Genomic DNA, 15,762 nt, shown 5'->3' on the forward strand with positions numbered 1-15,762 from the left:
GAAGAAGAAGAAGAGAGCTAGTTCAAGATGAGCATTTCTGGTTAAAACTTATATAATTTTCTTTTTTTTTTTTTCAGAAAATGAGCAATGATTTCACTAGATAAGACCCTTATTTCTCATCTGGGATCGTGTTGAACAATTTGAAGCTGCAGTGAAACTAATTTTGACCTTCAACTGTAGAGTCCATTGAAGTCCATTATAAGGAGAATAATCCTGGAATGTTTTCATCAAAAACTTTAATTTCTTTTCGACTAAAGAAAGAAAGACATGAACATCTTGGATGACATGGGGGTGAGTAAATTATCAGGAAAGGTTTATTTAAAAGTGGACTAATCCTTTAATAACATATGTAACATAATATATAATACAGTAAATCACCCACATATGGTCTCCTCTGTGGATGTGAAAAATTCCACTGGAGAAAGCAGTAGTTTTGTGGTATTGGTTTTATTGCAGACTTGCAGACCTTACAAAATAAGAGTGAGTTAAACATGAGCTTGAGCTGTGGATCAAAAGGCCACTTTATTCTACTGAGAATAAGATACTATTATCTGCTTCATTCTGACCTTCACAAATCAGCCTGACTCAGTCCCAAGGTAATTACATAACACTCCGGTGCTAAATAGATCGAATAGCATAAAAATACATTTGCTATTAGAAATATGCATTTACTCATGTACTGTATAAGGATGTCTCTAAGCATGGACAGTCCTGGATCAGTTATATAGCATAATTTTCAAGCTAAAATCAAGCAAAAGGATTGTCTTTTTTACCATAAGCCTTCAGCACTCTCAGGGAAAAAAAAGTACAAAAGCTGTCACTGGGGCAGTATCCTTTCAAAATGTACACCCTTGTAACTAAAGAGTTCATATTATTACCTCAAAGGTGTATACTGGTACCAGAAGTGTACATATCAGTCCCTAAAATGGTACATCACCATCCCAGTGACAGCTTTTGTACCCTTTTTTCTGAGAGTGAAGCATTGCCTCCCTTAATCTATACATACAGTATTGTGGATAGATGTATATGGGTGCAGGAGGCAGAAATGATTCACATCTCTATTGTCTAACACTCGCAAATATTTCTGAGGGAAAACCGCTGCTTGCCATCTGTGTGAGGTTTTAGCTTCAGAGATAAAGCTGAGATTCAGACATCTGTTGATACATTCATTTACTCATCCTGGTGAAACCATGTGGTTGTGGTTGTGGATATGTCGAGGATGTCCGTTTATTCCGTTTCGGTGTGTTGTTGATGATGTCCAAGCTTCTGCGACTGGAGGAAATGACATCAGCCACAAACTTTGTGCAGTCAGAGCACACATCTCTCAGGTTGCAGCCTGCGGCATACAGGTGGGGAAACTCTTGCTCAACAGAGTGTCTGGAGAGAGAACACAACGACCTGCAGAGAAACAGACACACAGCCAAGAAATAATGTGTAATGACACGTATTCTGTGTAGTGAGAGATCTCCAGTCATGCAAATCACATGACTATGAATTCTGTTTAATACAAGTTAAGCTCCATCACATTTCACATTGATTTATATAGTGTTTTATACAATAGATTGTTTCAAAACATCTTCAGAGAAAATACAAGTATAGCAACCTTATTTTAATATAAGATGTCCTTGTTATAATGTAATTATATTAGTGCCGTCAAACGATTAATCGCGATTAATCACGATTAATTACATCCAAAATAAAAGTTTGTGTTTACATAAGTGAAAATGTCCAAATTGGGCCCAAAGAGTCAATATTTTGTGTGGCCACCATTATTTTCCAGCACTGCCTTAACCCTCTTGGGCATGGAGTTCACCAGAGCTTCACAGGTTGCCACTGGAGTCCTCTTCCACTCGACACCATGGAGCTGGTGGATGTTAGAGACCTTGCGCTCCTCTACCTTCTGTTTGAGGATGCCCCACATACCCCCTTTCCACCAGCACGAACCGGGTACTAGTTCAGAGCTAGTGCTAGTGCCAGTTCGGAGTTGGTTCAACTGACGAGCCTTCTAAGAACTGGTTTGCCTTTCCACGGGCTAGAGAGCCAGCACAGAGCCAGGATTTACGTCACAACTACGTCTCATATTTCACAGCAAAGCTAGCGCTGCAGCGCCAAACACAAACACACCAGGCTTGTTCGAGATGCATCGGCTTCCCCCAGAGCGATCGGCGCATGAAATTAAAGCATCGTGCGAACGATCCAAAAGCACAAGGAGTCGTATGCTTTACAAACACACCCGTGGACCTGCAGCACTCCAATGTCACCCGCCGAATCGGTCCGTGCTGCTCCGATGCCTTCATTAACAATCGCGAATGTTTCACTACTGTTGATGCTCATGGCTTTGCGAACCTGTATCCATTTGTATATAGACGGAGATTACAATCGAGCTGCTATTAGCCCGATTAGCTGCTATTTCAAAAATGGCGGTCTCAAGTTTTTTGTTGGTCACAGTAACCCCGCCCCCAGCCCCTGACGCAAGCGGTTCTTACTTCTAGCCCAGCAATGTTTTGGTGCTACTTACGAACCACTTTTCCTGGTTCGGAGCTGGTGCTTTGTGTGTCGAAAGACAAAGAACTGATTTGAAACTAGGCTCTGGCTCCGAACCAGCACTCAAACTGCCTTGGTGGAAAAGGGGTAACAGATGCTCAATAGGGTTCAGGTCTGGAGACATACTTGGCCAGTCCATCACCTTTACCTTCAGCTTCTTTAGCAAGGCAGTGGTCATCTTGGAGGTGTGTTTGGGGTCATTATCAAGTTGGAATAATATTGCCCTGCAGCCCAGTCTCCGAAGGGAGGGGATCATGCTCTGCTCATTCATGGTTCCCTCAGTGAACTGTAGCTCTCCAGTGCCGGCAGCACTCATGCAGCCCCAGACCATGACACTCCCACCACCATGTTTGTCTGTAGGCAAGACACACTTGTCTTTGTACTCCTCACCTGGTTGCCGGGTTTTTCATAAACATTGTTTACACACGCTTGACACCATCTAAACCAAATAAGTTTATCTTGGTCTCATCAGACCACAGGACATGGTTCCAGTAATCCATGTCCTTAGTCTGCTTGTCTTCAGCAAACTGTTTGCTGGCTTTCTTGTGCATCATCTTTAGAAGAGGCTTCCTTCTGGGACGACAGCCATGCAGACCAATTTGATGCAGTGTGCGGCATATGGTCTGAGCAGTGACAGGTTGACCCCCCACCCCTTCAACCTCTGCAGCAATGCTGGCAGCACTCATACGTCTATTTCCCAAACACAACCTCTGGATATGACACTGAGTACATGCACTCAACTTCTTTGGTCGACCATGGCGAGGCCTGTTCTGAGTGGAACCCGTCCTGTTAAACCGCTGTATGGTCTTGGCCACCATGCTGCAGCTCAGATTCAGGGTCTTGGCAATCTTCTTATAGCCTACGCCATCTTTATGTAGAGCAACAATTCTTTTTTTCAGATCCTCAAAGAGTTCTTTGCCATGAGATGCCATGTTGAACTTCCAGTGACCAGTATGAGATGCTGCGTCCCAATTTGCCTACTTATACTATGCTCTAAAAGTATGTACTCTTTTTGTGAACAAAAAGTACTTTTGAGTGTGTAGCAAAAGAGTAGACAAGCTTTGGGACATACTATCATGTCATACAATAGTGTCTTTTCTCTCTGTCGCATCCTGTCACTGTAAACTGGCCTGTCAATCATCTTACATCCTCCACATTTCATTTAGTTAATTTCCTACCGTATCAGAGAGAAATGCAGCACATTGATCTGCAGTCGCGGGTCTTTCATGTGGAGAACTCTCCTCATATTACTGCATAATGATGCATTTAACAGTTAATGGCCAATTGGATCTTTATAAAAGTCCACATTGGTATTTGCAGATGAAAAATAACACAGATAACATTACATATATATTTTCTATCAGGTTGAACTGATTATTAGTCACTCAAACCTTTGAGCGTCGATTGTGCATATCCGCCATGTTTTGTAGTTTTTAAAAACTTTTTACTCGTGTTTGTAGTTCTGAACTGAATCCTCGTCCAACGCGCAATGGGTTGTGGGCAATATTAGCCTTTATAGTGTGCACGGATCCACACTTCGAAAATCTACCGGAAATAGTAGACCATCCGGGGACTTTTGGCACACTCTTTTCAACATACTATGCTTTGGGACACACTTATTTTAATCTCACATACTATTTAGGATGGATAGTATGGACATTGGGGCGCAGGGAGAGAGTGAGAGCGATAACACTAAATGTAACACACCTGCACCCCATTCACACCTGAGAACTTGTAACACTAACGAGTCACATGACACCGGGGAGAGAAAATGGCTATTTGGGCCCAATTTGGACATTTTCACTTAGGGGTGTACTCACTTTTGTGGCCAGCGGTTTAGACATTAATGACTGTGTGTTGAGTTATTTTGAGGGGACAGAAAATTTACACTGTTATACAAGCCGTACTCTCACTACTTTACATTGTAGCAAAGTGTAATTTCTTCAGTGTTGTCACATGAAAAGATATAATAAAATATTTACAAAAATGTGTGAGATACTGTGTATATATATATATATATATATACACACACACACACGTATATATTTAAGAAAATTTTACATGTATAAATGTATATTTTATATATAAATATAATATATTTTTGTTAAATATATACATGCTTGTGTGTATTTATATTATACAGTATTTTCTTGTAAAACATCTCCCAATAATCTTTGTTTTATTTACAAATTTGAAAAATCTTTTTTTTACAGAGAACTATGAGAGGAGACAGGGTTGAGTGGCTATCAACATAAGTTAAGAATCTTCCTTATGCAAAGTCGTGTCAAGTTTACTTATAAAACACTTGGTTATCACCAGAAACTACAGGCCAATAAGTATTGTTATAGGTGCCATAGAATGTCTTTTCAAAAGATATAATATAAGTCTAAGGTGTCCCCTGAATCTGTCTGTGAAGTTTCAGCTCAAAATACCCCATAGGTTTTTTTTTTTATTAATTTTTTTAACTGCCTATTTTGGGGCATCATTAACTATGCACCGATTCAGGCTGCGCAGCCCCTTTAAATCTCTCGCTCCCTGCCCTCCCGAGCTCTCGACTATAAGTGCAGTTATACAGTGCATAAACAAATTTTACACAGCTAATATAACCCTCAAATGGATCTTTACAAGATGTTCGTCATTCATGCTGCATGCATGCATCGATTCCTGTGAGTATAGTATTTATTTGGATGTTTACATTTGATTCTGAATGAGTTTGAGGCTATATGCTCTGTGGCTAACGGGCTAATGCTACACTATTGGAGAGATTTACAAAGAATGAATTTGTGTTTATGAATTATACAGACTGCAAGTGTTTAAAAATGAAAATAGCGACGGCTCTTGTCTCCGCAAATACAGTAATAAACGATGGTAACTTTAACCACATTTAACAGTACATTAGCAACATGCTAACGAAACATTTAGAAAGACAATTTACAAATATCACTAAAAATATCATGTAATCATGGATCATGTCAGTTATTATTGCTCCATCTGCCATTTTTCGCTATTGTCCTTGCTTGCTTACCTAGTCTAATGATTCAGCTGTGCACAGATCTAGACGTCAATACTGGCTGCCCTTGTCTAATGCTTTGAACATGAGCTGGCATATGCAAATATTGGGGTCATACATATTAATGATCCCGACTGTTACGTAACAGTCAGTGTTATGTTGAGATTCGCCTGTTCTTCGGAGGTCTTTTAAACAAATGAGATTTATATAAGAAGGAGGAAGCAATGGAGTTTGAAACTCAACGTATGTCTTTTCCATGTACTGAACTCTTGTTATTCAACTATGCCGAGGTAAATTCAATTTTTGATTCTAGGGCACCTTTAAACTGATTTTAACCCAGGTCGAATGCGTACTGGACAAGCCCTGACTGCAGCACTATATACTGTAAGTATAGGCCTGCTATTGGTGATTTAAACTACGTGGCTAAAAATAAACAAGTAAACAGTTTTTCAGGATGACAGCACAGACTGTCCCAGTGTGGAATGTGACTGTAATCCTTTAGCAGAGACATAGTATATATTTACTCACTTATAGACATCACTCTTGTGACTCTTTCGCACTGCTGTGAAATCCCACAGTGTACACTGGAATGTGTGCCATCTTTTTGTAGGGAAACTTCATCTGTTAAAAGGACAAAATAATGCAAAATCAACATTGCTTCTACAGTTGAAATCGTAATGTGTAATTAGAATTAATTGAGAAAAACAGAGTATAGCAAACTATTTTAAACACAAAGCCCTAAAACAGTGGTCTTCAAATGGTGGGAAAGCATAATTAGCAAAATAAATAAACATATCAACTTTTGGAAGATATAATTTGTTGCTGACTTTGAGGCTGTGTGTCCAATCACTTTATCATATTTTTAGTAAATTCATTTATTACTGGCTAGCAGGCATTCCAATATTGGACAGTTTGAGTGATGCGTCCCATCCTCAAAAACCATGATCAAAAATACACAGGCTAAAACAAAATATGAGCCATACACATTAAATATGGCTTCACTTGTCGTTATAATGCTATGAAGCTATAATCTAGCTTCAGTGGGTGCAGAAAACAATGTTAAATAAATGTCAACTAAAAAACTATATAAAAATGTCATGAATGATTTCAGGCCAGTAAAGATTTTACTGTTTCTGGAATTTATAGGCCACTTAACAGGTTTTCTCACTGTAGTCCACCGGAATATGCAATGTCATGCTATAAATTTAGCATACTATTGAATCTATGTAGTTCATGGTCATAAATAAATGTAGCTAAATGCTGAAATATTTTTTTCTCAACAACTGTTTGCTGAAGAAAAAACAGTCGAGAACCGCTGGACTAAAGCTGCGTTTCCTCCAAAATTACCTTGAACAATTTGTCCCAGGAACTTTTTCCCCCCCATACCTATAGCTAGCTGCATTTACATAGCGGTCTAAAGTACCGTGAAGATAGTCCGGTGACGTAGGACTGCGCACGACTTTCCAGTTCCCACTGGATTTCGTCCTCCGTATATAAGTAAAAAAAGTACATTTCTATAATGTACTTAAAATGCTCTATTTTCATGCACTAATTTTGTAATTAATATACTAAAAATTCTTCTTTGGTACTTCTTAAGATAATCTTAAGAACATCTAAGTGTACTAAGTGTAGCACAAAATAGCTGTGCTATTTTGAGACACCATGAAATATGAACTAAAATGTGCTTTTAATATACTATCTCTGTATTTAAAAATGTATTTAGATACCACTTGTAGTACAATATGGGTTCAAGTGTACTATAAGTGTACTTCAAGTGTCTTTGCACCCCCCCCAACCCTAATTAAACACATATAAATATTTAACACAATATTATAACACAAAAAAATATTTGTTACCTTTGCACTACAAGAGTTACAGACAGACCTAAAAGAGAAAGAATCACAAGTGAATGTTCAAAACAGCGAATCAGACCAAGTAAATATTCCTGGTTCCAGTTATTATCTATGATTTATGATATATAATATTTATTTTAATATTTTTTCAAATTAAACCAAGACCTTTTACACAGGAGGCACGTGGACGGCCATGAAAACAGTGGAAACTTTACTCGACAACAGCAGCATATCTAAGAAACCAAGATGAAGAAAACAAAGACCAACACTGTTTTCAGTGGGTTTTGGACTGATGTTAATCAAATTATCCATCAATCATACAGACATTCACACCTTGCCCTTCTTCAGATTATTATAAAGCTCTTTGTTCTGCATGTATTTCTCCATCTCAGCCCTGACAAGTATCCGGCGCACGTTGATGACCTCATCCACGGTTAAGGCCAGACTGTCGACTGGATGACAGAATTCCTCCTGTGTGGGAGGAAGATAAAGAGGAAGACTCAGTTCCTTCAGTCTGTAAACCCTTGTACAACAATGTAGGCCACTTACAATCGTTAAAAGCTTTTTGTTAAAAGCTTTCCAATTGTTTTAAGACATGAAAGGAAATAATTGTCACAGATGCTGCCCACTATATTCCTTTAAGAACTGGGGCAAAACACAACACCACTGACCATCCACTGATGTCTAGAGAGCCCATGAGATGCTGCAGCACTTCCTGCCCCATCATTGCTTTTGTCATCTGAGCCAATGGAGTGACAGGTGGACGAGGGCATCCGGTCAAACCCAGGGAATGAGGCTGGACAAAAAAGAAAAGAAGACAAAAAAAACAGTGGAGAAGAGAAAAAGACAATCAGGCATCTTAACTTAATAAAGCACAGTGTTCTCAAGCATAGCGTTAGTTCTGGCAGTTCACATCAATCAAGCTCGCATCTGCTGATTCTCAGCTGATCCACGTCTACCTGTAGGAATACGACGCCTATCACAGCATCCCTATATATAAGGTGCATGAGCATTGACGTCACTTTCCCGCCGGAACACGCCCCCTCAGCTGGACTGAGTGGCAAAAGAGCTGCTCCATGTCTGGATTTAATAGGGGAAACTGCAAAATACCTCTGAAGTTGTTCCAAACCTGTATAAATTTCTTTCTTCTGTTGAACACAAAGGAAGATATTTTAAAGAAAGTTTGTAACCAGGCTGCTTTGGGGCACCATTGACTTCCATATAGGAAAAAAAAATACTACATGTATGGTAGTCAATGGGGGACGAGATCTGCTTGGTTACAAACATTCTTCCAAATATCTTCCTTTGTGTTCAGCAGAACAAAGAAATTTATACAGGTTTGGAACTCCTTGAGGGTGAGTAAATGATGACACATTTTTGGCTGAACTATCCCTTTAATAAAGCTATTAAAGTTATTCAGTCAAGAGCATTGAGTGATTTTGATTAACATTTGATTAACAGGATTAGTCCACTTTCAAATAAAATGTTCCTGATAATTTACTCACCCCCATGTCATCCAAGATGTTCATGTCTTTCTTTCTTCAGTTGAAAAGAAATTAAGGTTTTTGATGAAAACATTCCAGGATTTTTCTCCTTATAGTGGACTTCAATGGATTCCAAACGGTTGAAGGTCAAAATGATTCTACTTACGGAATGAACGCATCGCCAGTTCCATTTTTTCCATAAGTAGAATAGGGAAGGTGTAGGACATACAGCGTAAGCTTTTGAAGAATACGGAAAGTGGAAGCATGCGCAAGGCAATCATTTGTGTTTATAAAACATATACAGTTTTTTTTCGAAAATGACAAGTTGTTTCGCTAAATAAGACCCTTATTCCTCGTCCGATATCGTTTAAAGCCATTTGAAGCTGCACTGAAACTATAATTTTGACCTTCAACCATTTGGAGTCCATTGAAGTCCACTATAAGGAGAAAAATCCTGGAATGTTTTCCTCAAAAACCTTAATTTCTTTTCGACCGAAGAAAGAAAGACATGAACATCTTGGATGACATGGGGGTGAGTAAATTATCAGGAAAATTTTATTTTAAAATTGAACTAATCCTTTAATGATAGAGAGTTCTCCCAACTGTTTACGTTCACTTAAGAAATAAAAGGCTATGTTTACGTGAATACTCGCCAAAATGGACATGTTTTGTGTATTTGTCAGTTTAAGCGCAGAAAGACGCTCAATTCAGTACTTGTGTGCTGACATCTGAGAGGCAGCTTTCTGTGTGCGCACAGACAACCGGACTGAATTGAGCTCTCTTTCATGTCTGTACGCTAAAGGTAAAAATTCCACTGCTTACCAACCCATTTCAAGTACTGGGTTCATGTCAATTAACGGAATTGCTTTCCTTTTATCACACAAAAGTGTTCACAAAAGTCCCAGCATGTCATTTACTTGATCTTGTTATTAAGTTAAATAAAATAAGTACTGTGTTTTTAAGCATTATTAGTTGTATTTAATGTAAATGTATATGTTCAAGTTTAACATTGACACCCTTTGTTTTGTTTTTTTTGTTTGTTTTAAATTAATTATATATTTGTTAATTTTTTTGTTGAGCAACTTATATGTCTTACAGATGTTTGTCCAGGTCTGACCTTGATAGATGTGTGGTGGTCCGACCCCCGTCAGCGTGTGTGATCGAGGTCTCTCTCCTCTCAGGGGACCGACACCTGGGAGCTGAGGTAATTCTGAGCGGGATGACATCATTTCCCCTCTGAGCTCATCCAGGTCGTGTTCAGAGAAGGAGCGATCTCTCTTCAGAGGTGTAGGAGAGCTCTCCACCCGCCTGATATCCATACCATCTGGAGATTCTTCATCCTTCATAAAAAAAAAATAGAGGCGCAGTTATTTAAATTCAAAATACAATTCAAACAAATCAAGTCAGGGAGATCTACCAGAGTTTTCCAACAAAGCAGCTGGTGAAATTCTCATGTGAATCAGAATAAGTAGTTTTTAAGGTGTGCAACTCTTAAAGTCAACTTTTTAATTTTGGAAAATTTTCTCCATTACCATTGTTGCCAAATACACTCAAAAATGCTGGCTTGAGACTGTTGCGTCATTTTGTTGAGTTCATTTTTTCATGGTTGGGTAGTTTTTGTGTTACCCAGCCACTGGGTTAGAGTACGGTGCCCAGATTTCTGAAATGGAAACCGGGGACATTTCCTATTTGAGTGGTCAAAATATCACCGAAATCTCATTTGTTATTATCTGTTAATTAAAAATGGGACAATACATTTTTGAATGTTTTTGTTTTTTAATTGTTTTTGGGTTCCTTTTATATTACATTAAAATTATTATAATTTAGTTTGATTATTAGGATTTTTGGTCTAATACAATTCACCAAAAAAAAAAAAAAAACTATTACACTATTAATAGTAACCATTGTACAAGCAGTTCAAAAGAAAATGCCTATTATAACACAAGTATGACTTTACAAAAGCATTTTGCATTAAAAAAACAACAACAACATAAATATAAGAATATAAGATAGATAAAACGACATTTAACAAATATGTTAACATTTATAATTGAATTTAACATCTTAATTTCCACAAGCTTACTGTATACAATAATTACAGCTTTTTTTAACTGTTTTTAATTATTATTTTGCATTTTAGACTTATTTTAAGCTCAAAGTAAGTTATAAGTGTATTATTTATTTAAATTTATTTTTTATTTATTCATATCTGAGTGTTCCTTAACCACGTGATATAGTTAAGATGTGTGTGAACTTTTAAGGATGTTTAAACTTGCAAAACAATCCCGCACCCAGTTGAGGCACTGTTATAAAACACATACAAACAGTATTACTTTAATTTAACACGCATAGTTAGTATGTTACTACGTTACCTTGAAGCCGATAACGATGTTTATTTTGATATTTGACGATATGCTCTAGTCCAGTGTACGTTCTTCATTAAGTAGCGGCGCGCACGCGATCAAGTGTGGCTGCACAGCCCCCCCCCCTGTTGGTGAAAATAATCACTGCACGACTGCTCCGATAACCAACCACAGGGATATTTCGGGAACGGGAACATCTCCAGTTGGAGACAGAACACCAAACACCGTCTGGTCACCCTAGGCTAGAGACTGGTCAATCTCAGTGACAGGGTCATTCTTTATTTGTGGTGGCAAATGGTGTTCCTCTACTTTACAACAGTTAAAATACACTTTAAATACCAATAAATTCAAATTTTTTTGCATGTTTGTATTCTGTAGAATAAACACAATTTGTGCACTATTAATAGTTAAAGTTTTGTTTCAAATTACATATTTAATTAAGTTTGGAAGATTGCATTTGTAACAAAATATGCATGTTCCCGCCATACCTCACAGAGGTATCATGGAATGTAATTGCAACAATATTACATTTTTAACACAAATAAAGTGGTTAAACTGGGAACATAGATTTTATTTAACATGTACAATTGTATTAAATTGTTTTAAAAAATACATATTTTGTATTATTTAAGAAAAAAGTAGTGTCCCCCAAATTCATGTCTGTGGTGTTACTACAATGGATGTCGCCCCTTTAAGAAAAGGGGGAACTCTATTTGAACTACTTCCTGTGTGTAAAGGTCATTGCAGGTCCTGATTGATCTGAGGGGTGCATCATGAGTACATTCTTTATTATTAATTTTCTTAAAATTAGCTAAATTTATGACAATTTCATGTGTCGCACTTTATTAGTGTCTGTGGTGTTATGTTGATAACTTGCAGATTTTACATATTTTAATCCGAATTTTGATAAATACATACTTACTAATATTTACAAAATGTCCCCTGATCTTGAAATCATCATGATGACAGCCTCCATTTTAGAAAAGTCTGGATTTAGGCTAATTTGTCTGTGGTGTTACTGTCTGTGGCGTTACTGTCTTTCCTGGTAACACCACAGACTCTATAGTAACACAGACAATATACAGCCAGAAATGTTGTATTTTTAATAAAACACATAGGACATTCTAGTCATATAATTGTATCTCTCTTGTCAGGTATGGCAAGATTAACTGCTGCTGAAAAGTAGCGTCTTTATAGACAGCGAAAGATGCAGAGTACCTCATCAGACCTATTTAAAAAAGACCTATGTGCAAAAAAAACAAAAAACAAAACAAAAACTGAGAATAGGAGATCTCTCAAGGGAAAGTAAGTTTAATAAGTTAAATAATTTTGTGGATACATGTTTTATTCACAGAACATTTTCTGGATTTCTATTCTCTATTGAAACAGATCACACATTATGATTGCATCACAATCCAATTAAAGGGATACAATTTTTTGTTCTCCCTATCATCATTCACTCACCCACAAGTTGCTCCAAACCTGTATAAATTTCAGATAACACTTTATTTTAGGGTCTTTTAGTTGTTTATTATCATGCATATTACTAGAATGGCTGTGTATTAGTACTTATTAAGCACATATGAATGCCTTATTTTGCATGATCATATTGTACATTCTTAATCCTACCCAATACTTAAATTTTACAATGACTTTACTAACTAACTATATGTGTTTCCTATACTAAAGTGTTACCAAATTTCTTTGTTCTGCTGTACACAAAGGAAGATATTGGAAGAATGTTTGTAATCAAACAAATCTTGCCCCCCACTGACTGCCATATTTTTTTCGCTACTATGGTTGTCAATGGAAGGTGAGATCTGCTGGGTTACAAACAATCTTCCAAATATCTTCCTTTGTGCTCAGCAGAACAAAGACATTTATACAGGTTTGGAACAATGTGAGGGGGAGTATGATGACAGAATTTGCATTTTTGGTTGAACTATCCCTTTAAGGAGTGAGAAACAGGTTTTTTAATTATATATTTTAATACAGTTTTTCTCTAAATGATCTTTATCAGAATAGATACTTCTTGTAATCCTACTTATGATAAAATTAATTATTTTGCTCAACAAACTTTTAATTGTTAAACCTTTTATGCAGTGTAAAGTCTGTGGTGTTATATATATGTCTGTGGTGTTACTTCAATATGTATCTGAAATTTCTTTCCTACAAAACCATTTAATCTTTTAATTTAATGTTTTTAGACTGTAAGGTGGTGTTAATATTTTAGAATAAAGACTATAAAAGTTGCACAGACCATTTTTCCTGCCTTTTCTGATGTATATCCAAATTTTTAAAAAAATAAACAATTCTTCTTTGGCAAAAATAGAAGCCAAGATGAACAATTAAACATTTATTTTAAAAATGAAATTTAAATTATCAATAAAACTGAGTCCTTAAAGTAATTTATTTACTTATTAATTATTACCTAAAGTTGCATATCCCTGCTCATTTTAGAACAAACCAAAATTTGACTTCAAATATTGGTAACACCACAGACATAAGTGGTTGTTTCACCAGTGTTTGATTAAAATTATTTAAAAATCGAAATATTATTAAGCTTCAATTTTAATGGATAAAGCATATTAAACTAATCTTAAATGCATAGCAATACATATTATTAAAAAAAAGCAAACAAGAATTTTTACAATTTCTGCCTCTCATTTGCCACCGCAATTGAAGAATGACCCGACAGTTGAAATAACACACCCCTCCCCCACCCACCGCCCTCCGACACAACAACCCAACTGATGGGTTACACGGAGCGCGGGCTTTTTGCTTTCTCGTCAGGAGACTGCAGTTCTCAACGCCAAGACTTGGTGCATGTTTTTTGGGTAAAATAAAGGTTTGTGTACATTTTATTTCACCTATAAAGTCTTTACAGTGCTGTAAATCATTGTATTTAATGCAAGAGCAATATTACAGGGATGAAATGTGTCAGTCAGCATCGGTCATCTTGCATAATGGAAACGTCTTTTTCCTTGAATAAACTGATTTTTATTCGACATAATGATGAATATTATTAAAATATGTTCTCAGAACTCTGTACTGTTTGTTTATGCGAAAGTTATATAAGGAGCCTGTCACGATATCTTTCGGCAATGAGAAACGCGGAGCAGTGGTCTGAGGTTCGCAACACACCGCTGCGCTTACTATAGGAAAATATGTGGGAACAGAAGAAAACTAATAGAAAGTGGAAGAAAATGACCGATCGTTTCGCTAGATAAGACACTTATTCCTCGTCTGGGATCATGTAGAGCTCTTTGAAACTGCAATTTAGACCTTCAACCCGTTGAACCCCAGTGAAGTCCACTATTTGTATATAAATCCTGCAATGTTTTCCTCAAAAACCTTAATTTCTTTTCGACTGAAGAGAGAACGACACAAACATCTTGGATGACATGGAGGTAAGTAAATAATAAGGAAATTTTAATTCTGAAGTGAACTAATCCTTAATAAATGTTCACCTTTTGATTACTACAGTTGCCTGTGTAGTTACTCCTTCTGTATGTGATTTTAATTTTCAACGTATTTTGGGTTAATTTTAAGCCAGCAATATAGTAATTTTTAATCAATAGCATGTTGGGTCAAACATTCAAAAACAACCAAATGACCCAAATTGGGATGTTTTTAACAGAGCATGTTTTAGTGTGTAGTAAAAAGATTAAGATCATAGAAGAAATGCTGACTGCACTGAAACCTCTCACCTCAAATATGTTCATCTCCTCCATTTCTTCCAGTGTTGGAGCCTTTAGAAGAACACGAATGCGGGACGGTGGGCGGTACCCTGCTCCCGCGACTGACAGGTCAATGCAGGAGGTTGATTTGATGTCACATTGGCAGGTGTGTGCCAGGCATGGTAACGAGCCAAATGCTGAAGAGCGACAAAATATGGCTATGAGTAATCTAACACACGACTGAACAGAACTACAGGTTAAGGAGGACTGATAGTGTTAGGACGCTGTTTTTAAAAAAGTGTATTGTTACCATGTGATTAACATACATCTCTTTGAATTGTGTGGCTCCACAGGTTTCAGTTTGTGATCCTGTCTGATCTCAGCCAGGACTCGATCATGGAGCGACTGGTGTCGCTGAGGGGGAGGCGGCAGGGTTCGTTCAGACACCTGCAGACGTCAGTACAGTCTTAAAACGGTACATACATTTTGGTTGTACACCACTCTTTCTTCCTCTTCTTCAGAGGATCTAGGATCGTTGGTTATACTGTATTTTACAGTACATGTACTTACATTGTACTTACCCAAGAAAGTACTGTAATATAAGGTAACTACATGGGTTAAGGTTAGGTTTAGGGGTAGGTTTAGGGTTAGTTATTTCCCAGTTATTGTAATTGCTATAATAAGTACACAGTATGTACTACAGTGTTACAGTTAGTAGTACACCATAGAAATTTTCCTTTACCTTAAAATTTAAAGACAGAGAGCTCTGAATGCAATACTGGCAATGATAATTAATATAAATCACCATCAAGGAAAGGCAGACTGATA

The 15,762-nt window shown here is 37.1% G+C and overlaps 1 protein-coding gene and 1 long non-coding RNA gene across 2 annotated transcripts in view; one reads left to right on the forward strand and one right to left on the reverse strand.

Annotated features, from left to right (window-relative positions):
- Nucleotides 1-428: 428 nt before the first annotated feature.
- spire2 (spire-type actin nucleation factor 2) overlaps nt 429-15,762 on the reverse strand; it is a 36,626-nt gene continuing 21,292 nt past the window's right edge. Inside the window, 10 exon segments of the mRNA XM_048158808.1 lie at nt 429-1,398; nt 6,083-6,108; nt 6,110-6,175; nt 7,411-7,438; nt 7,573-7,640; nt 7,741-7,878; nt 8,079-8,203; nt 10,009-10,231; nt 14,965-15,131; nt 15,261-15,381. Coding sequence (XP_048014765.1) covers nt 1,167-1,398; nt 6,083-6,108; nt 6,110-6,175; nt 7,411-7,438; nt 7,573-7,640; nt 7,741-7,878; nt 8,079-8,203; nt 10,009-10,231; nt 14,965-15,131; nt 15,261-15,381 — 1,194 coding nt within the window. The 3' untranslated portion in view covers nt 429-1,166.
- Nucleotides 13,964-15,423, forward strand: LOC125247489. Its single transcript, XR_007180096.1, has 3 exons — nt 13,964-14,102; nt 14,998-15,190; nt 15,288-15,423. It is a non-coding gene; the product is annotated as an uncharacterized LOC125247489 (long non-coding RNA).

The sequence above is a fragment of the Megalobrama amblycephala genome, linkage group LG15, assembly GCF_018812025.1.
Source record: "Megalobrama amblycephala isolate DHTTF-2021 linkage group LG15, ASM1881202v1, whole genome shotgun sequence".
NCBI lineage: Eukaryota > Metazoa > Chordata > Actinopteri > Cypriniformes > Xenocyprididae > Megalobrama > Megalobrama amblycephala.